General features: G+C 42.8%; 2 protein-coding genes across 3 annotated transcripts in view; both read right to left on the bottom strand.

Annotated features, from left to right (window-relative positions):
• Positions 1 to 3,960: 3,960 nt before the first annotated feature.
• Positions 3,961 to 10,710, bottom strand: minar1 (membrane integral NOTCH2 associated receptor 1). 2 transcript variants are annotated; one of them, XM_061963751.2, is made up of 4 exons: positions 9,894 to 10,710; positions 8,627 to 9,817; positions 7,084 to 7,281; positions 3,961 to 4,429 (listed from the first exon to the last, which is right to left on the bottom strand). In XM_061963751.2, the coding sequence occupies exons 1-4, from the start codon at positions 10,533 to 10,535 to the stop codon at positions 4,238 to 4,240; spliced, it is 2,223 nt and encodes a 740-aa protein (XP_061819735.1). In that variant the 5' UTR covers positions 10,536 to 10,710; the 3' UTR covers positions 3,961 to 4,237. The 2 variants fall into 2 exon arrangements, 1 of the variants encoding a protein (XP_061819735.1); XR_009815602.2 differs by having other exon boundaries at positions 4,282 to 4,429; positions 8,622 to 9,817.
• Positions 10,711 to 11,335: 625 nt separating this feature from the next.
• Positions 11,336 to 21,562, bottom strand: part of adamts17 (ADAM metallopeptidase with thrombospondin type 1 motif, 17) — a 58,314-nt gene continuing 48,087 nt past the window's right edge. The window contains exons 17-23 of the mRNA XM_061963750.2: positions 20,402 to 20,559; positions 20,114 to 20,273; positions 18,267 to 18,402; positions 16,650 to 16,854; positions 16,421 to 16,573; positions 14,528 to 14,705; positions 11,336 to 14,448 (exon numbers count right to left, since the gene is read on the bottom strand). Coding sequence (XP_061819734.2) covers positions 14,306 to 14,448; positions 14,528 to 14,705; positions 16,421 to 16,573; positions 16,650 to 16,854; positions 18,267 to 18,402; positions 20,114 to 20,273; positions 20,402 to 20,559 — 1,133 coding nt within the window. The 3' untranslated portion in view covers positions 11,336 to 14,305. The remainder of the gene's footprint in view (positions 14,449 to 14,527; positions 14,706 to 16,420; positions 16,574 to 16,649; positions 16,855 to 18,266; positions 18,403 to 20,113; positions 20,274 to 20,401; positions 20,560 to 21,562) is intronic.

The raw sequence follows: 21,562 nt of genomic DNA, 5'->3' as shown, positions 1-21,562 counted from the left end.
CCTCAAAGAACTACTCACTCCCAAATCCTCCACACGACACCTCTGCTCCGGACAGGCTAACCTCCTCCAACTTCCGAGGACAAAGCTACGAACAATCTGTGGAAGGCTCTCCCTGACAACCTGAGGGCACCACAGACTGTGGATGCTTTTAAAAAAGGCTTAAAAACCCTTATTTTTAAAAAAGCCTCTTTTTTTTTAGATATATGCATACTAGTTTTAGCTATTTGGCTGTTCTAGTTTTTATTTTTATTTATGTTTTATTTTTTTTCAATACACTGTAGCACTTAGAGGTTGTTTACTCAATGTAAAGTGCTTTTTACAAATAAAATCTATTATTATTATTATTATTATATAACTTTGTCCTGAATTTGAAAAAAAAAACATTTTATTTTTCACTAAAGAAGGGTTATGGAATGCGCATATGAAACTGGTGGGGTTCAGTACCTCCAACAAGGTTAAGAACCACTGACACTGATGTAACCTCTTAAGGCCCAAGCTGTTTGTTTACATGCTTTTTTTAATTATTTCTCTTGGCTATTTGGGATTATTGGACCCTAATTGGAATACAAACTAAGAATCATCTTTTGATATGATGTACTTAGTCCATAAGTACACAAACGTGTACTTCATGTTTAGTGACATGCTAATTCTTTTTTTTACACTTTTTTTTCCCAAATTCCATTGTATGTTATACTCTTCTGACACCACCAGATGGCAGTATAAGTGTCCACATAAGCGGCCAAAATACCCCAATTCAGTAGTGTACACAATTTCGGAAATAAGAGCTAAAAGGTGCTGTCCACGCATGTGGCCAACTAAGGCCTTTAGAGGATTTAATGCACACTTTGAACATTGTTTTTAATCTTTGTCAATAGCCTTTTTACAGCATAAAGCTTCAGAGTTATATAACTTTGTAGGTGACACATTCTAGCTAAATTGCAAACCAGTTGGCATGTGTCACATTAGTCATATAACTTGGAACTTGACACATGCTAACTGTTAGCATGTTTACAGTTAGCAAAAGGGACTTTTGTGCGTGTGCACATGTTGACAGTTCAGCTTGTCATTTATCTGTTATTTTAATGATAAAGTTAGTCACAAAACTTGACGATTGACACATGCTAACCGTTAGCATGCTAATAGTTAGCAAGTGTCATGTTAGTCATAAAACTTGGTAATTGACACATGCTAACTGTTAGCATGCTAATTTTTAGCAAGTTTCACATTAGTCATAAAACTTGGTACTTCGACACATGCTAACCGTTAGCAAGTGTCACGTTAGTCACAAAACTTGGTAATTGACACATGCTAACCGTTAGCATGCTAATAGCTAGCAAGTGTCACGTTAGTCATAAAACTTGGTAATTGACACATGCTAACCGTTAGCATGCTAATAATTAGCAAGTGTCACGATAGTCATAAAACTTGGTACTTCGACACATGCTAACCGTTAGCATGCTAAAAGTTAACAAGTGTCACATTAGTCACAAAACTTGGTAATTGACACATGCTAACTGTTAGCATGCTAATAGTTAGCAAGTGTCACGTTAGTCATAAAACTTGGTACTTCGACACATGCTAACCGCTAGCATGCTAATAGTTAGCAAGTGTCACGTTAGTCATAAAACTTGGTAATCGACACATGCTAACGTTAGCATGCTAATAGTTAGCAAGTGTCACGTTAGTCATAAAACTTGGCAATTGACACATGCTAACCGTTAGCATGCTAATAGTTAGCAAGTGTCACGTTAGTCATAAAACTTGGTCATTGACACATGCTAACTGTTAGAAAGTGTAACGTTAGTCACAAAACTTGGTCATTGACACATACTAATAGTTAGCAAGTGTCACGTTAGTCATAAAACTTGGTACTTCGACACATGCTACCCGTTAGCATGCTAATAGTTAGCAAGTGTCACGTTAGTCATAAAACTTGGTCATTGACACATGCTAACCGTTAGCAAGTGTAACGTTAGTCATAAAACTTGGCAATTGACACATGCTAACCGTTAGCATGCTAATAGCAAGTGTCACGTTAGTCACAAAACTTGGTAATTGACACATGCTGTTAGCATGCTAATATTTAGCAAGTGTCACATTAGTCATAAAACTTGGTACTTGACACATGCTAACTGTTAGCATGCTAATATTAAGCAAGTGTCACATTAGTCATAAAACTTGGTACTTCGACACATGCTAACCGTTAGCATGCTAATAGTTAACAAGTGTCACGTTAGTCACAACACTTGGCAATTGACACATGCTAACCGCTAGCATGCTAATAATTAGCAAGTGTCACGTTAGTCATAAAACTTCGTACTAGACACATGCTAACCGTTAGCATGCTAAAAGTTAACAAGTGTCACGTTAGTCACAAAACTTGGCAATTGACACATGCTAACCGTTAGCATGCTAATAGTTAGCAAGTGTCACGTTAGTCATAAAACTTGGTACTTCGACACATGCTAACCGTTAGCATGCTAATAGTTAACAAGTGTCACATTAGTCACAATACTTGGTAATTGACACATGCTAACCGTTAGCATGCTAATAGTTAGCAAGTGTCACGTTAGTCACAAAACTTGGTACTTGACACATGCTAACCATTAGCATGCTAATAGTTAACAAGTGTCACATCAGTCACAATACTTGTAATTGACACATGCTAACCGTTAGCATGCTAATAGTTAGCAAGTGTCACGTTAGTCACAAAACTTGGAAATTGACACATGCTAACTGTTAGCATGCTAATATTTAGCAAGTGTCACTTTAGTCATAAAACTTGGTACTTGACACATGCTAACTGTTAGCATGCAAATAGTTAACAAGTGTCACGTTAGTCACAAAACTTGGCAATTGACACATGCTAACCGTTAGCATGCTAATAGTTAGCAAGGTTAGTCACAAAACTTGGTAATTGACACATGCTAACCGTTAGCATGCTAATAGTTAGCAAGTGTCACGATAGTCATAAAACTAGGTACTTGACACATGCTAACTGTTAGCATGCTCGTAATTAGCATGTGATAAATACCAGATGTATTGCAATATTAGAGATGCTTAAATATGATGTAACGTCAAGCTATAAGGCACACATGAGCCCGCCATATTGTTTTCATCCGAAGTATTAAGCACACTTAAGGCCATAATATTAGAAACAGCCAAACTATTAGAAACACTAGCAGCCTAAATACTAAGTACACTCAGGGCGAATCCTTAATATTAAGCATACTTAAGACCACCATCATTTTTATAATGATAAATATTCAGCACATTGGTGGCCTGAATATTAGGCACACCCACAATTTTAGGTACACATTAATTGGTATATTCAGCTTTCTATTTCACCTCTCATGTGGTTCTGTGTGGACCGGACTATGACGTCACAGTTAACCTCGGACCTCCGTGGTCGCCACGTTGAATTGGGTCAGCGAGCTTGAAGGCGCAGCACGGGCGGGGGGTCCCAAGACCGCTGAAGTAGGACAGAAGGTTCTCAGTAATAATTGATGAGCGTGGGCGTGGAGTCTCCGGAGGATGCCGCCGTCTATAAATTCCGTGTCCAGTCAGCGGTTCTGGTCCGTCTCAACGCTACCTGCTTGTGGGAGCGACGCCAAATAGCCCGCGGGGTCTCTCGTGGGCGGAGCCAGATGGCGAACCGCAAAACAAAAACAAGTTTGTTAAAAAAAATTAAAAAAATAAAATTAAAAAGGCCCACCATGCATCTGTGTCGTCACGCTGAACTTTGGAGGCGTTCAGGACCTACTGGGACGTGACGGCGCTGACATTTATCTGCTCGCTGGAGAGGAAGTCCATCGGGAAGCTGTAAACCAGGTCTGGAAAAGGTCGCGGTAGACATTTAATAACGTGGCCAACGCATCTGGAAGGAAAACCACCTTAGTGACATTCTAGGACCCTCCGGGGGACTCACCTGATGTCAGCCAGCCTCGCGGGACACCACGCCAAGACACAACAGGAAGTTTATTGTGGAACATTCCGTCACCGGAAGTCCAGTCAGAGAACATTCCAGAAGGTAAATATGACATTCAGCATCATTAGTCCGTCAGAAGACAGACACATTCTGCTATCAGACAAAGAACATTCCAGACTCTGGCCAGGTGATTAATACATTCGTGCGGTTTGCCCTGGTCCGAGGTCAAGTCCAGGATCAGAACGGGGAGGTTTACAGGCTACGACTAATTGCCAGCTGTGCTACTTCCTGTTTCCCTGTCCCGCCACGCTACGTCTTCATGGTGCAAATGGGCACCACGATGACCAGGATGACGCTGAAGGTGGCGGCTATGAGAGCGCCGATCTTGCACGCCTTGGCCCTGCGGAACTCCGCCTCCCGCCTCTTGAGCAGCGAGTCGTAGCCCGGCGTGTACACGTCCTCCATCCAGAACTCCAGCTTGTTCGGGTTCAGCGACTCCGCCTACGTATATAATCAGAGGAAGGTTACGTTTGAAATAAAAATGTTTACATTTTATCGCATTTCTCGGACTATAAACTGCTACTTTTTTTCCTACGCTTTAAACCCTGTGGCTAAAAAAATGGTGCAGCTAATTTATAATGTTTTGTAATCAACAAATATTTTGGGACGGCGTGGCTCGGTTGGTGGAGCGGCCGTGCCAGCAACTTGAGGGTTCCAGGTTTGATCCCTGTTCCCACCATTCGAGTCACTCCCGTTGTGTTCTTGGGCAAAATACTTTACCCACCTGATCCCAGTGCCGCCCACACTGCTTTAAATATAATAATTAATAGTAATTAACACACTCGTTGATATTCACCAATAACTAACAGCACAATAATTAATATTCACCGATAACTAAATACACTAATTGATATTCAACAATAATTGACACTCATTAACATCCATCCATCCATTTTCTACATCTTGTTCCCTAACATTCATTGATAATTAACACACTTGTTAATATTCACCAATAACTAACTACACACTCATCAATATTCATCCATAACTAACTACACTCATAAATATTCAACAATAATTAACACTCATTAACATTCCTTGATAATTAACACTCTCATTAATATCCACTAATAACTAACGGCACATTCATTAATATTCATCAATAACTACACTCATTAATATTCAACAATTATTGACACTAATTAACATTCACTGATAATTAACACTTGTTAATATTCAACAATAAATAACTACACACTCATCAATATTCATCAATAACTAACTACACTCATTAATATTCAACAATAATTGACACTCATTAACATCCATCCATCCATTTTCTACCGCTTGTTCCTAACATTCATTGATAATCAACACACTCGTTAATATCAACCAATAACTACACACTCATTAATATTCAACAATAATTGACACTCATTAATATTCACTGATCATTTACACTCTCGTTAATATCCACTAATAACGGCACACTCATTAATTTTCAACAATAATTGACACTAATTAACATTCACTGATAATTAACACACGTGTTAATGTTCACTAATAAGTAATAACTAACGGCACACTCATTAATATTCACCAATAACTAACTACACACTCATCAATAACTAACTACACTTATTAATATTCAACAATAATTGACACTAATTAACATTCACTGATCATTGACTCACTCGTTAATATTCACCAATAACTAACGACACACTCATTAATAATTAACTACACTCATTAATATTCCACAATAATTGACACTAATTAACAATCATTGATAATTAACACTCTCATTAATATTCACTAATAACTAACGGCACACTCATTAATATTCAACAATAACTAACTACACTCATTAATATTCAACAATTATTGACACTAATTAACATTAACTGACCATTAACATACTTGTTAATATTCACTAATAACTAACTGCACATTCATTAATATTCATCAATAACTACACTTAATATTCCACAATTATTGACACTAATTAACATTAACTGATAATTAACACACTCGTTAATATTCACCAATAACTAACTACACCCCCATCAATATCAACTACACTCATTAATATTCAATAATAATTGACACTCATTAACATTCACTGATAATTAACACACTCGTTAATATTCACCAATAACTAATGGCACAATAGTTAATATTCACCAATAACTAAATACACTCATTGATATTCAACAATAATTGACACTCATTAACATCCATCCATCCATTTTCTACCGCTTGTTCCTAACATTCATTGATAATTAACACACTCGTTAATATCCACCAATAACTACACACTCATTAATATTCAACAATAATTGACACTCATTAATATTCACTGATCATCAACACGCTTGTTCATATTCACCAATAACTAACTACACACCCATCAATATTCATCAATAACTAACGACACACTCATTAATATTCAACAATATTTGACACTCATTAACATTCATTGATAATTAACACACTCATTAATACTCACCAATAACTAACGACTCACCCATTAATAATTAACTACACTCATTAATATTCAACAATAATTGACACTCATTAACATTAATTAATAATTAACACACTCCATCCATCCATTTTCTACCGCTTTGTACACTCGTTAAAATTGACCAATAACTACACATTCATTAATATTCACCAATAATTGACACTCATTAACATTCACTGATCATTAACACGCTTGTTAATATTCACCAATAACTCAAAGTCACTCCCGTTGTGTTCTTGGGCAAAATATTTACCCGCCTGTTCCCACACTGGTTTAAATGTAACTGAGATAATGGGTTTCACGATGTAAAGTGCGTTGAGTCACTAGAGAAAAAGCGCTATATAAATGTAATCCACTTCACAATTTTAATAAAACACTAACAGAGACAGTGAGAAGGTGTGTTATTGTTTGTGCTAGGGCGCCATCTTTTGGACGAGTTCCCTCACTGCAAGTGGAAAATGTACTTCCGGTTTCGTACCTTGAACCGGAAGTAAAACTGCTTTCTGCTAGAAAGGATTCCTTATTCATCACTCCAGGCAACATTTGTACGTTTTAAAATATAACTAAAACAAGTCCCACTCACTTAACTGTCCCGCTGTGGCCTTTTCACAATAAAAGTGGAAAGTACCTGCGGGTCCAAAGCGTCTCCTGAGTTGTGTTTGTAGTCCTCCACGGTCCAGGACGGCCCGCCGAGCCTCGGCCCCGAATACAGAGGACTTCCTTTGGCGTGGGCGGGGACCGCCGGCCTCAGGTGGTGCTCCGACAGGTAGGACTCCCTCGTCCCCTTGGGGGGGCGGAGCATCCCGGGGAAGTCGTATTGGTCCACCTGGAGACAGGAAGTGAGCAAACCGTGACATAAAGTTGTCAGCGAAGCGGTGGAAACGCCATGTTGAGGGGCGGGGCCTCACGCGAGTGTGTGTGTGTGTGTGAACAGAAGTGATGGATTGAGAAGAAGTATAAATAGAAGCTCATATTGAACCTCCAGATGGTGTTTCTTTCTGGAATCTTCTTCCTCCCTGGCGCTCTACATCCGCAGTGTGTGTGTGTGTGTGTTGTTGCCTCACATGCACTCATCAATCACACACATGACCTTGCTATTTTTTAGCCCCGCCCACTAACACACTTCCTGTTTACATCTGCTTCCCGTCTCTTTGTGAGCTAATCAGCACTGCTTAATCAGTCACAAACGACCTCGCCGTTCTTATCCCCGCCCACTCAACCTACTCAGCGGCCTGGTGGTTAGAGTGTCCGCCCTGAGATCGGTAGGCTGTGAGTAGAGATGTCCGATAATGGCTTTTTGCCGATATTCGATATTCCGATATTGTCCAATTCTTATCAATCGATACCGATATATACAGTTGTGGAATTAACACATTATTATGCCTAATTTGGACAACCAGGTATGGTGAAGATAAGGTCCTTTAAAAAAATAAAAAAATAAAAATAAAAAACATTTTCTTGAATAAAAAAAGAAAGTACATCAATATAAAAACAGTTACATATAAACTAGTAATTAATAAAAATGAGTAAAATTAACCGTTAAAGGTTAGTACTATTAGTGGACCAGCAGCACTCACAATCATGTGTGCTTACGGACTGTATCCCTTGCAGACTGTATTGATATATATTGATATATAATGTAGGAACCAGAATATTGATAACATAAATTAGTTTTTTGGGTTGGTGTACTAATTGTAAGTGTATCTTGTGTTTTTTATATTGATTTAATTAAAAAAAAACAAAAAAAAAACGATACCGATAATTAAAAAAACGATACCGATCATTTCCGATATTACATTTTAAAGCATTTATCGGCCGATATTATCGGACATCTCTAGTTGTGAGTTCAAACCCCGGAGTCATACCAAAGACTATAAAAATGGGATCCATTACCTCCCTGCTTGGCACTCAGCATCAAGGGTTGGAATTGGGGGTTAAATCACCAAAAATTATTACCGGCCGCGGCCACCGCTGCTGCTCACTGCTCCCCTCACCTCCCAGGGGGTGAACAAGGGGCTGGGTCAAATGCAGAGGACACATTTCACCACACCTAGTGTGTGAGTGACAATCATTGGTACTTTAACTTTAACTTTAACACACTTCCTGCTTCTTGTCTCTTCGCGAGGTTGCCGCTAGCAACCGACCCCTTACAGCGGGACACGTCACCTGACCTCTTTGGCACGGCAGGCCCGCTCCTTGTCGACGGCGTCGGGGTGGCACGAATACGACAGCGTCCGCCAGTCTCGCGGCGAGACATCCACCATAGTGGAGTCGTCGTCCAGCGAGTGCGACGACCTCCTGGCGAAGGCGTTCTTCCGCAGGGACGTGGGCCTCGCGTCGCCGTCCACGTTGAGGGTGTGGCAGCGGAAGACGCGCGGCGAGGCGTCCGGCGGGGAGGAGGCGGGCGTGGCGTCGGGCTCCTGGATCTTCTGGTCCAGCTTGTTGAGTTTGGAGAGGACCTGCGAGATCTCGCCGCGCACGCCCGACAGCGACTCCAGCTTCCTCTCGATCTCGCCGATCCTCGCCACCAGCTTGCACACGCTGGACTTGAGCTCGTCGTCCGTGTTGTCCAGCGAGCGCAGGAGGCGGTCCAGCTGCGACTTGGCCAGCTTGACCGTGTTGCGCTCGGGCGAGCTGTCGCCCTCCGACCTCAGCGAGGCGGCGCTGTCGTAGCACGACGACTGGACCACGCCCAGCGAGTCGCACACGCTCATCTCGTCCAGGAAGCGGAAGATGTCGCTGATGTCGTCGCGGATCATTTCCGAATCCTCGTCGGAGTGTTTGAAGGCGCGCGGCGGCGCCTTCCTGGGGTGTTCTGTTTGCGTCCCGATGCACGCCGAGCCGTCCGCCGCATAAAAAGACGGACCGTTGATGCGTTTGTCCCACATCCTCTTGGCCGACTCTTTCCTGTCCATCACGGCGGCGTCCTTGGTCTTCACAGCGTCGCTGGCGAGGCCGCCGGAATACGCCGCCGGTCGCTTGGGGCTCTGGAAGCGAGTCTCGTTGGCGCCGACGACGCTGGCGTTGCGATGGAAATTGGCCTGCTTTTGCCCGTGAGGCCCCTCCTCCACGTTGAGGCTCAGGCTCTTCACTGGCCACGCCCCCTGCTTGCCACCATGGCGACCCGGCTTCCTGCCGCTCACGCACTCGGACACGGTGGTCGGCCCGAAGTACGTGGACGCCTGGAGGTCGTCCAGGCTCTCGTGCTTGACCCGCCGACCCTCCTGCAGGTTGGCGCCGAAGGGGGGCGGGCAGTAGGGCTTGCTGTACGCCACCTCGAAGCTGCGGTTGAAAAAAGGGGCGGGCACGTGGCGGTGCGGCTGCGCCCTCCTGACGTCCTGCTCGCGCTCGGCCGGGACGACCTGAAGGAGAGAAGGTTGCTGAAGTCACACAGCAAAGCGGCCTAACTTCTTTTTACACTTTAAAAAGGGGACGCACCTGTGGGCCGAAGGAGGCCATCTTGTGGAAGTCCTCCTTGAAGATATTCCTCTTCTGCATGCACGTGCGCGGCGGCGGCGGCGGAGGCCCCGCGTGCACTCGCCGGCAAGGAGGCGAGGGGGAGTACTGGGGCAGGTGATGCAGTTTATCTAAGGAGGAGGCTCGGCACCCCCCGTGGCCCCCGCCAACTCCCAACAGGAAGTTGGGCTCGGAGGCTGGAAGGAAGGTCCGGCGCGCTTCCGGGCAGGGGGAGTTAGTGAGGTGGGTGGCGGGGGGCTCGTAGTGGTGTCGCGCGCGCCTGGCCTCCGCGTGCTCCTGCCGCTTGACTCCGTGCGCCGCGGCCGCCACGCCCCCGCCGCGCGCGCGGATCAGGTGGAGCATGGTGACGATGTCTGCCGCCAGCACGCGCCGCTTGGACTGCGCGTCCTCGGCAGGGCCGCGCATCTTGTCCCGGAAGAGCGTGGCGGGAAAGTCCGGGTCCACACTGGCCGCGCGGTAGAGGTGCGCGCGCAGCTTGGCCAGGTGCACCAGGTCCATGCGCGTGCACAGCGACTTGCACAGCTCCTGGTCGGACATGTTGGCGTGCTGGGCGTCCAGGTCCTCCAGGATCCGGCTCAGGAACTGTTCTGGCCCGGCCTCCATTGTGGATGCTCAGCAGGAACCGAGAGGAGAGATGGGGGGAGAGAGAAAAGACTTCAGTGCACGCGTGCCTCCATGCGCGTTCACGCCACCGAGCGTGGATCCGCCTCGGAGGCAGCTAGGAGAAGACCTCCCACAAGGACCACATGCTGTGCCTCTCGGCTGCGATGAGGCTCGACTGGACCCGCCAGCCTGCAGCTGTCGCCAGGCGCCAAGTATCAAGGCGCCGAGACGACATCGGCCACATCCGGTTGTTGCTGTCAAAATAAGAGCGATGTCAACTTCTCACACAGAAAGCCTCCGTTCGCTTCTAATTTTCATTTGTCGACTCCTTGTTTGACCTTAACTTCACCGCGCTGTTTGATAACTTCCTTTTGAATGGAAATATTATCAATCTCGACATGTTTACATAACAAACAGCACTGTGCTTTTATTGTGAAGGACCGCACCTGTCCGCGCGCCGCACAGGAGAGCAGCGCTTTGTTGTTGTGGTGGTGGTGACGTCACTGCCGCTGGACTTTTTGACCTCTGACCCTGGACTGCATCGACTCCCGGTGACTATTTCGTAATCGACGTCACAGAAGGAGCCCACGGAAGCTTCCACGGCAGCATTGACAGCTGACTGTCAGAAGGAAAGAAGCCTCACACAGACTATGTCAACACAGAGCTGGCGTTTGTGTAAACAGAACTGTCTTTACTGGATCAGCACCATGAAGTACACGTGAACAAGTACAGTACACACATGTGTTAAATAGTCATGGCTCGCATTCACACACTAACATAAGATAGCACCTTTGACACACTCACACACACACTGGTTATCATTTGGAATGGGGACCAAGTTTTTGATCATCACTTGTGGGGACCACCCTTTCTACAGGTTGTGGAGGCATAACATTTTTTTTGGTAAAATGGCCACTGTCCAGTTAGCTCATACACGTCTTTAAATCTCTGGATTGATGAAGTAATGTGCTGATCATTCTTACTGGGGACCCTGGGGGAAAAAAAGAGTTAATATGGTTCATGGGGACCAAATTTAAATAATTTTGCATAATTCACACAAATTTGTACGTGACTACTGAGGGCCATTAAAAAAAAAAGAAAAGAAAAAAAAAAAGTTCAAATTAAAAATGGGCCAAAGCTTAAAAAATCACTTAGGCATCTTCAGAATGGATCTGACTATCATTTAAAAAGGTTTCCCTTTAGGGGACCTGTTTTTTTTGTCCCCATACCGTCAGAGGTCCCCTAAAGGTGACTGTGTAAACCAGGCCTGGGCAATTATTTTGACTCGGGGGGCCACATTTAGAGAAAAAATGTGTCTGGGGGCCGGTATATCTATTTTTAGGAACACTAATACAAAACCTCACAATAATGTCTGATTGAATGCTAAAAACGTTATGACAGACCGCCTTAAAAAACATAATGAAATTTTACATTTTTCTATGAACGATAAAACACTGAATATTGACAAAATATGAATGTCAGTGAAACAGTGAAATATGAACGCGAAGGGTACAAAATAAACCCACCTACGATCTGATACATCTGATATGGAACTATGCTTTAGAACAGTGTTTTTCAACATTTTTTTCATCTAAAAATACGGAGGCACACCATCCGCAGAAAACGTTAAAAAATTAAACTCCACCAGGTCCTCCTCGTGCCTTATTTTGAGTTTGTTGGTGCTTTCCTGTGTGTAGTGCTTTAGTTCTTGTCTTGTGCTGTTATTTTGGTGTTTTCCTGTAGCAGTTTCATGTCTTCCTTTGAGCTCTATTCCCCGCACCTGCTTTGTGTTAGCAAGCAAGGCTATTTAAGTTGTTGCTATTCTTCTTTGTGTGGACATTGTTGCTTGCCATGTCATGTACGGATGTGCTTTGTGGACGCCGTCTCTGCTCCACACGCTGCACGTTTTTGCTGTTGTCCAGCATTCTGTTTCTGTTTACTTTGTAAACAGTTCAGTTTTACTGTTGTTTTACATAGCCATCCCCTATGCTTCAATGCCTTTTCCTTTCCCTTTTGTTCATTTTTGGTTCAAGCGTTACATACCTTTTTTACCTGCACGCTGTGGTCTGCATATTGGGATCACAGTTCTACACTAAGGAATGGCAACATTATTTGCAGATTATAATTATTGATTTGCAAAAAATATTTTTTGGACCAATTGGGTGAAGTTGCATAATTTCCCACGGCACACCAGACAATATCTCACGGCACAGTGGTTGAAAAACACTGCTTTAGAACTTTGTTGTGAAAATCTCCTTCCGCGTCTGTGGAAACGCTTCCCGCCCACACTGCTTGGTGCCTCGTCTGAGCTGCTGTGACGTAGATTACCATAGTAACTAATTAGATTACCGCATTTTTCGGACTATAAGTCGCAGTTTTTTTCAGTTTGGCCGGGGGTGCGACTTATACTCAGGGGCGACTTATGTGTGAAATTATTAACACATTACCGTAAAATATCAAATAATATTATTTATCTCATTCACGTAAGAGACTAGACGTATAAGATTTCATGGGATTTAGCGATTAGGAGTGACAGATTGTTTGGTAAACGTATAGCATGTTCTATATGTTATAGTTATTTGAATGACTCTTACCATAATATGTTACGTTAACATACCAGGCACGTTCTCAGTTGGTTATTTATGCCTCATATAACGTACACTTATTCAGCCTGTTGTTCACTATTCTTTATTTATTTTAAATTGCCTTTCAAATGTCTATTCTTGGTGTTGGCTTTTATCAAATACATTTCCCCAAAAAATGCGACTTATACTCCAGTGCGACTTCTATATGTTTTTTTCCTTCTTTATTATGCATTTTCGGCCGGTGCAATTTATAATCCGGAGCGATTTATAGTCCGAAAAATACGATACCATAGTAACTGGTATATCATATATATAAAATTTTAACCATTGAAATACTTTGTATAGTTGAAGACTTACGGTCGTTAGAAAAACATCACTGCACAACATAATGGCAGCTACACTTTCCATCTTAAAAAACTAAAAAAATTATTTGGGAATGTCCGGCGGGCCAGATTGAAAAGCTTAATTTGCCCAGGTCTGGTGTAAACAGAGCGATGTCCCATTAAGTAAGCATTGCCAGAACACACACACACACACATACATACATACAAACTCAGTAAATGAGGTGTAAAAGTGACGCCCACTCTTGAGATAAACTGCGCCGTCGCCGCCTTTGGTGCGCGAGCGTACTCGCCTCTTTCCACGTGCCGAGAGAAACAAGGTGGCGGCTGTACTATAACGCCTCTTGATTCTGCCCGGTGTTTTGCGTGGCGTGCAGCTTTAATCTGACACACGTCCTGTTGAGCGAGCTTTCAAAATGGACAAAGTGCATATTTTTAGTCAGGCACAACATGTCCACCAAATGGCGCACAACAAAACAATCCATCAACTTGCTCAGTTTGGCTGGCTTGGGTGACAAGGAGCGAACCCTCAGGTGATGGGGGAGTTGGTTTAGCGAGCTTGTAGCTTCACTCGTAGAAGCCTTTCACTGGCGACGTAATCGTTAGCGTTAGCATACAGTACAACAAGGATTATTAACGTTCGGCTCTCGGCACGTCTTTCAAACGTGTGCAATGGCGCCACCTGCTTTGGCTTTTTTCTTTTTTTTTTTGTGAGCGCAGCAGAAGATCTGCCGGACATTTTCAAGTCTTCATCAAAGCCGGTAAGCGTTGGCGCTCACTTCCTGCTTGCCGCAGTGAATACAAAGGAAGAGAGGCGTGGCACGCGAGGGGGGCGGAGCTCGGGTCAGGAACTCTTGCCGGCGTAAAAGTCTCTACAGGTCTGGCAGCAGCGTTGGTACCAGCGCATGTCCTGGCACAGGTTCTTCTCGCGGATCACGCGACAGTAAACCGTCCACTGGTCGCCCGAGCACTTGTAGGTGAGAGCAGCTGGGGGGGCGGGGCGGAGAGACAGGAAGTCAGCGTCACCGCGCCCGGGGATTCTTTGCTAGACCCACTTTGGACTTACCCAGGCGGGGCGACGTGATGGTGTTGACGTTGATCTTCTGCGTGCAGGCTCCCTGGTCACACGGTCGGTAGGTGGGCGGCCTCAGCGGCGACGGGCAATCGTTGCCGTGGCGACCCGTCACTTTGTGCATACACTGGACCACCCGGGACTGCAGGCCCCTCCCACAGGAGGATGAACACTGGACACCAAGGTTAGCAGAATTGATTAACGCGGACCCCGACTTAAACAAGTTGAAAAACTTATTGGGGTGTTACCATTTAGTGGTCAATTGTACGGAATATGCACTGTACTGTGCAATCTACTAATAAAAGTTTCAATCAATCAAATGCATACACATAGACACATAAACTGGTCGTGACTTCCTGTCAGGTTCAAACACTGATGACATCTGGGAGGTGAGGTGAGCTGTGAACAGCAGTGGTGGCCACGCCCGGGAATTATTATTGGTGATTTAACCCCCAATTCCAACCCTTGATGCTGAGTGCCAAGCAGGGAGGTAAACACACACACACACACACACACACACACACACACACACACACACACACACACACACACACACACACATATACATATATATATATATATATACACACATAAACAAACATACAGTGTATTTATACATATAATCACATATACATATATACACACGTATATACACATGTACACACATATATACATATATATACACGTAAACAAACATACAGTATACATACATATATACATATAAACACACCTATATACACATGTACACACATATATACACGAAAACAAACATACAGTATACATACATATATACACACGCATATACACATGTACACGCATATATATACATATATATACACATAAACAAACATACAGTATATATGGGGGCGGCATGGCGTAGTGGGTAGGACAACCGTGCCAGAAACCTGAGGGTTGCAGGTTCGCTCCCCGCCTCTTACCATCCAAAAAAAAAAAACTGCCGTTGTGTCCTTGGGCGGGACACTTCACCCTTTGCCCCCGGTGCCACTCACACCGGTGAACTGAATGATGAATGATAGGTGGTGGTCGGAGGGGCCGTTGGCGCAAATTGCAGCCACGCTTCCGTCAGTCTACCCCAGGGCAGCTGTGGCTATGAAAGTAGCTTACCACCACCAGGTGTGAATGAATGATGGGTTCTACATGTAAAGCGACTTTGGGTACTTAGAAAAGCGCTATATAAATCCCAGTTATTATTATTATTATTATCTATTAAACAAGACAAGAAGCAAAGAATTTAACAGAGACAGAATTCAATTTGGACTCAATTGAGGAGAGACGCCGGGACAATGTACTCTTGTACAATCTCCAGCACGCTCTGGCGAAAGATTGTATGCCTCCTTCCTTTATTTGGATTTTCTCTGACCACATGTGCACAGCTGCTTCCAGAGGGAAGTGGGTCGTAAACAGCGTTGCCTTTGGTTACAGAACAGTTCAAAAGAAAAGGTCGTAAACACTTCACAGAAAAGGTCGTAAACGAGTTCAAAAAGAGGTTCGTAAAACAGTTCAAAAAGGAAGTCGCCTGGAGGGGATTCTGGTCCTGCTTCCTCTTCGCTTTTATAGTCCTTGGGTCAGACAATATCTTTCTGTTTGATTATAATACATGAAAGAAACAGGAACACCTTCATCTTGCTTCCCCCCTACACAGTGGAGTTTCACGAGCCTTACTTTTGGTAGGTTTGCTTCTCACCGGGCACTCAATGTAACACAAAGTTTTTGTGATAACTTAGAAACAATTATTCTAACACTTCCTGTTTAAAAATATTTTAAAACAAGTACCACCATAATGACCAACGGTAAAATACAGTAGCGTAGTAGGTCTAAGTATTCATTAAAAATGATTGTTTCACAATAAAAGTGGACACATCCTACCTTGGACCAATCGCCAGTTTTCCACTCGTAGCACTTGGAGTAGTCCTCACAAGACTCCTCCTGGGTGGGCTGGGACAGGGGGTCACATTGCCCCCTGGGGTTGGTGCACGTGACGGTCCGCTTGTGCACGCCCGGCCCGCATCCCGACGAGCACTGCAAGGACGGACGGACGCGAGCACGTGAACACTGACCGCCGGCCGGCTGTGGATCGCCTTAAAAGGGTGCCCACCTGAGACCACTCGGACGCCTCCCACACGCTGAGGCAGAGGCGCCCCTCGCAGCCCTGTAGGACGGGCGGCCGCCCCCCTTGGCAGTGGACCTCGGAGGTGCGGGTTAAAGACCCGTTCGTCTGCTGCTGCACGCAAAGGACCTCGCGGTGCTGGACGCCCGGACCACACGTGACGGAGCAGGACCCCCATTCAGGCACCACCCACCTCAGGAGAGACCATGACCACGCATTTGATGCTTGGTGCCACTTTACAGGCACGTTTGTCCAAAAAACGTCTGTTTTGTAACTCATGCAATGTGTGTATTTTTAATTTGTGTGTGTGTTTGTGCTTGTATTTCTACCCTTCTTGAGACATCAACACGGAAAAGTACCTTCCATATGAGGACTGGTGAACAAGTTAGGACCGAAATCATGGTCCCAATACGGAAAACCATTGCATCTAATAAGAGAGCCAAATACTAGAGTCCGTGAACATTGCTCCAAAGTCAGGATTTTTTGTTGATTTAATGTGCATACAAAAGTAAACATTGACAGGTGCAAAGGCAGCGATATATGATAAAACAAGATGGCAGCTAAAGAAGGACTTCAATCAATCAATGTTTACTTATATAGCCCTAAATCACGAGTGTCTCAAAGGGCTGCACAAGCCACAACGACATCCTCGGCTCAGAACCCACATCAGGGCAAGAAAAAACTCAACCCAATGGGATGACAATGAGAAACCTTGGAGGGGACCGCAGATGTGGGGACCCCCCCCTGGCGACCGGTGCAATGGACGTCGAGTGGATCTAGCATAATATTGTGAGAGTCCAGTCCATAGTGGATCTAAAGTGGACTTCCCTATTCATCCCCGAAAAAACCCGCCAGGTGAACAGCTGACTTTACGACTTCTGGTGCTGACGTAAGTCAACCCAAATGTGACCAGAGGATGAACAAATACACTACGGTACTAAGACTGTAGTGGCCATTAACAGTTAACTTCTACAGCTGGGTTGCCCAAAGTGCGCCACAGGGGCCATCTGTGGTCCGTGACTCCTTTGTCATCGGCCTTAAGCACATTACAAAAAACTAAAAAAATAGAGATCTCATTTGCACCCCTGGTGGTGATTAGGGTGGTCCCAAAAAGGAGGGATTTTTCAAATTGACTGTCAGTTTTAAAAGTGCTCCCCCTCTGGCCAACATATGAAATAACAAGTGTGTGTAAAAATTCAGAGTGCTCCCCCTCTGGACAACAGATGTAATAACAAGTGTTTGTAAGAAATTGAAATGCGACCCCTTTGGCCAATTTTTTTTTTTTAAATAAATAAATATGTATATAGAGACATACTGTAAAAACTTAAAGTAATTAATGAAGATTAAAAACCAATTACACACAAAAAATAAAAAACAATTTACTAAAAACTTACCTCTTATATATTTGCATAGTATGTATATATTATTAATGTTGTAAATACAAATATTTATATATCTAGAAAGGGTGGTATCCTAAAGAGGTAGGCATTTTTCGGAGGTCCCAAGAAGGTAACAAATACAAGATAGTGTGTGTGTGTGTGTGTGTGTGTGTGTGTGTGTGTGTGTGTGTGTGTGTGTGTGTGTGTGTTTGTGTGTGTGTGTCACCTGTACTGGCAGGGCTGATAGTTGCAGGTTCTGACTTGAGGTAGAGGACGGTTCTCAGGCTGACAGTAAGAATCATTCACCACCTCCATGGACTTGTTAGCCATCCTCATGCACGACACCACCGTCCTCCTCTCCCCTACACACACACAAAGATGATGTCATCACATAGGGAGCCAAGAACAACATTACAGCAAGCAGCGCCAAATGACCATCAGAGCCCCCATCAGGATGTCATTGGAACAGCTTCCTCACCAAGTCACACTGCAGGGCCTCCTGGACCCACACAGGTGTCAGGACCAGTTCAAAAAAGGTTTTAGGGGTGTTTTGCGGCCCATAGCTAATTTCTTAACAGCCAGTGGCACAACCGTTAGCATTGTAATATTAGCATGCTAGCTTTTTGACAAATTTTGCAGGTATATACACATCAGCGTCAAATATTTTGTTACTCAATGTATGCTACTTGTTACCAATGTTAGTATGCTAGCTTTTTCTTTAAAGCTAATTTTGTAGGTATACACCTCATTCACAATTTTGGTACTTGATACATGCTAACAGCTAGAATTTTAACATTTTCTTCTGGTACACACCTCAGAGTAATATATTTTGGTACTCTACGCACAATACAGTTAGCATTTTAGCATGCTAACATGAACATGCTGGCTTTTTAAACTAATTTAGCAGGTATACACCTCAGTGTCAAATATTTTGCTATTTTACTAATGCTAACTGTAAACATGCTATTTTTAGTTGAGTTGCAGGTTCTGACTTGAGGTCGAGGACGGTTCTCTATATTTTGGTACGCTACGCACAATACAGTTAGCATTTTAGCATGCTAACATTAACATGCTATCTTTTTAAACTAATTTAGCAGGTACACACCTCAGTGTTATATATTTTGGTATTTTACTAATGCTAATCGTAAGCATGCTATTTTTAGCATGTTAGCTTTTTTTTTTTCTACTTAATTTTGTTCACATTTTTCGTTACTTGACACTGTCTGGCCAGAGTGCTAACTGTTAGGATTTCAGTTCCACTTTAGCGCCTAAGTTTTTCTTGTGAAATTTTGACCTTTTTCTTGTGAAATTCCAATTCATTTTTCACACGTTTTTTTTATATTTGCATAGTATGTAATATATATATTAATGTTGTAAATACAAATATTTATATATCTAGAAAGGGTGGTCCTAAAGAGGTAGGCATTATTCGGAGGTCTCAAGAAGGTAAGAAATACAAGAATGGTGACATTTGTCATTAAAAATTCTGACTTTTATAACAAAATTTTAATTTTTTTTGTTGTTCTTGTAAAACAGTGACATTTTTTGAGTAAAATTATTACTTTTGTCATAATTTTGCCAAGTGAAATTCCCATTATTATTATAATATTGCCAACATTTTTCACAAGTTTTTTTAATTTTTGCAGTGTATGTATATATTATTAATGTTATAAATACAAATATTTACATATCTAGAAAGGGTGGTCCTAAAGAGGTAGGCATTATTCGGAGGTCTCAAGAAGGAAACAAATACAAGAATAGTGACATTTGTCATATAAAATTTTATCACAAAATTTACATTTTGTTTGTTGTTCTTTTGGCTGGAAATCGATATTCTATATAGTGGTTTTGAAGGTGAGAACTCTCAAAATGGCCCCTGCTTCCTTTGATTTGTCAGACTGTGGTCCTCAGTGTGTGCGTGTGTGTGAGTGTGTGTGAAGCCCACAAACACGCACGCACGCACGCACGCACGCACGCACGCACGCACGCACGCACGCACGCACGCACGCACGCACGCACACACACACACACACACACACGATGTTGGGGTTTAAACAGATGTATGTGTGTCACCTCCTCCACAGTGCACGGTGCAGTCGTTCCAGCTGCTGTGTGTCCAGATGTACAGATGTTCTGCGTCTTTGTTCTCCTCACTGGCCTTCTCCTGCGAGACGTTCAGGGACACCGTGTACTCGTAGTGAAATCCATAACTGCGGTCATGGAAGAGCAGCACCTGTCCGTAGCGATTGATGAAGGAGGGAAACAAAAAGATGAAGAAGGAGAAGAAAAGGGAGTGAGTGAGCTGCAGTAAGATGTACTAATGCATTAAGCTGCAGGCGTGCAAGGTCACATGTCATCTACCATGAGGTGGAGGGGCGTGTTGGTGGGCCCCCTGGCAGACATCTTCTCCCACAATCCCCTCCTGACGTAGCGCACGGTGGTCCCGGCCAGCTCAAACTCTCCTGGGAGTTCAATCTTCCAATCGCTGTTGATGGACTTCTTGCTGGCGTCTTTCAGGGCTGAAAACAACACAAGCACATTAAAATGCACCAATAATTAACACACTTATTATTATTTAACATGTTTGTAACATTCACCAGTGACTACATGATAAATGATATTCACCAATAACTAACACACTCATTAATATTCAACAATAATTGACACTCATTCATTGTTAATTAACACACTTGTTAATATTCACTAATCACTACAAACTCATTAAAATTCAACAATAATTGACACTCATTTACAATAATTGATAATTAACACTCATTAATATTCTCTAATAACTTACTATACACGTTAATATTCATCAATAACTAACTACATACTCATTAATATTAAACAATAATTGACACTCATTAACATTCATTGATAATTAACAGTCTTTAATATTCACCAATAACTAACTACACACTCATTAATATTAATCAATAACTAAATACACTCATTAATATTAAAAGATAATTGACACTCATTAACATGCATTGATAATTAACACACTCGTTAATATTCACCAATAACTAACTACACACTCATTAATATTCACCAATAACTAATAACACAATCATTAATATTCAACAATAATTGACACTTATTAACATTCACAGATAATTAACACACTTGTTAATATTAACCAATAACTAACGACACAATCATTAATATTCAACAATAATTGACACTCTTTGACATTCACCGATAATTAACACACGTTAATATTCACCAATAACTAACACACTCATTAATATTCAACAATAATTGACACTCCTTAACATTCACCGATAATTAACACACTCATTAATATTCACCAATAATTACCTACACGCTCACTAATATTCACAAATCATTAACACGCACATTAATATTCAGTGATAATTAACACACTCGTTAATATTCACCAATAATTAACTACACACTCACTAATATTCACCGATCATTAATGCGCCTGTTAATATTTAGTGATAAATAACACACTTCTTAATATTCACCAATAACTAACTACACACTGACTCATTAATA

This window comes from Nerophis lumbriciformis, linkage group LG06, assembly GCF_033978685.3.
Source record: "Nerophis lumbriciformis linkage group LG06, RoL_Nlum_v2.1, whole genome shotgun sequence".
Classification (NCBI taxonomy): Eukaryota; Metazoa; Chordata; class Actinopteri; order Syngnathiformes; family Syngnathidae; genus Nerophis; species Nerophis lumbriciformis.
Note: the sequence above shows the minus strand (reverse complement) of the source record. Positions and strands in the feature narration are given on the sequence as shown.

Bases quoted from the DNA above. Each gene is read 5' to 3' on its own strand.
- minar1 (XM_061963751.2), bottom strand. From the start codon at position 10,535: ATGGAGGCCGGGCCAGAACAGTTCCTGAGCCGGATCCTGGAGGACCTG. The intron at 7,282-8,626 runs GTCAGGTGACGT...TCCTGTCTCCAG, and splicing joins GGGCCTGCCGTGCCAAAGAG to GTGGACCAATACGACTTCCC. The intron at 4,430-7,083 runs GTACTTTCCACT...TTATATACGTAG, and splicing joins GAGACGCTTTGGACCCGCAG to GCGGAGTCGCTGAACCCGAA.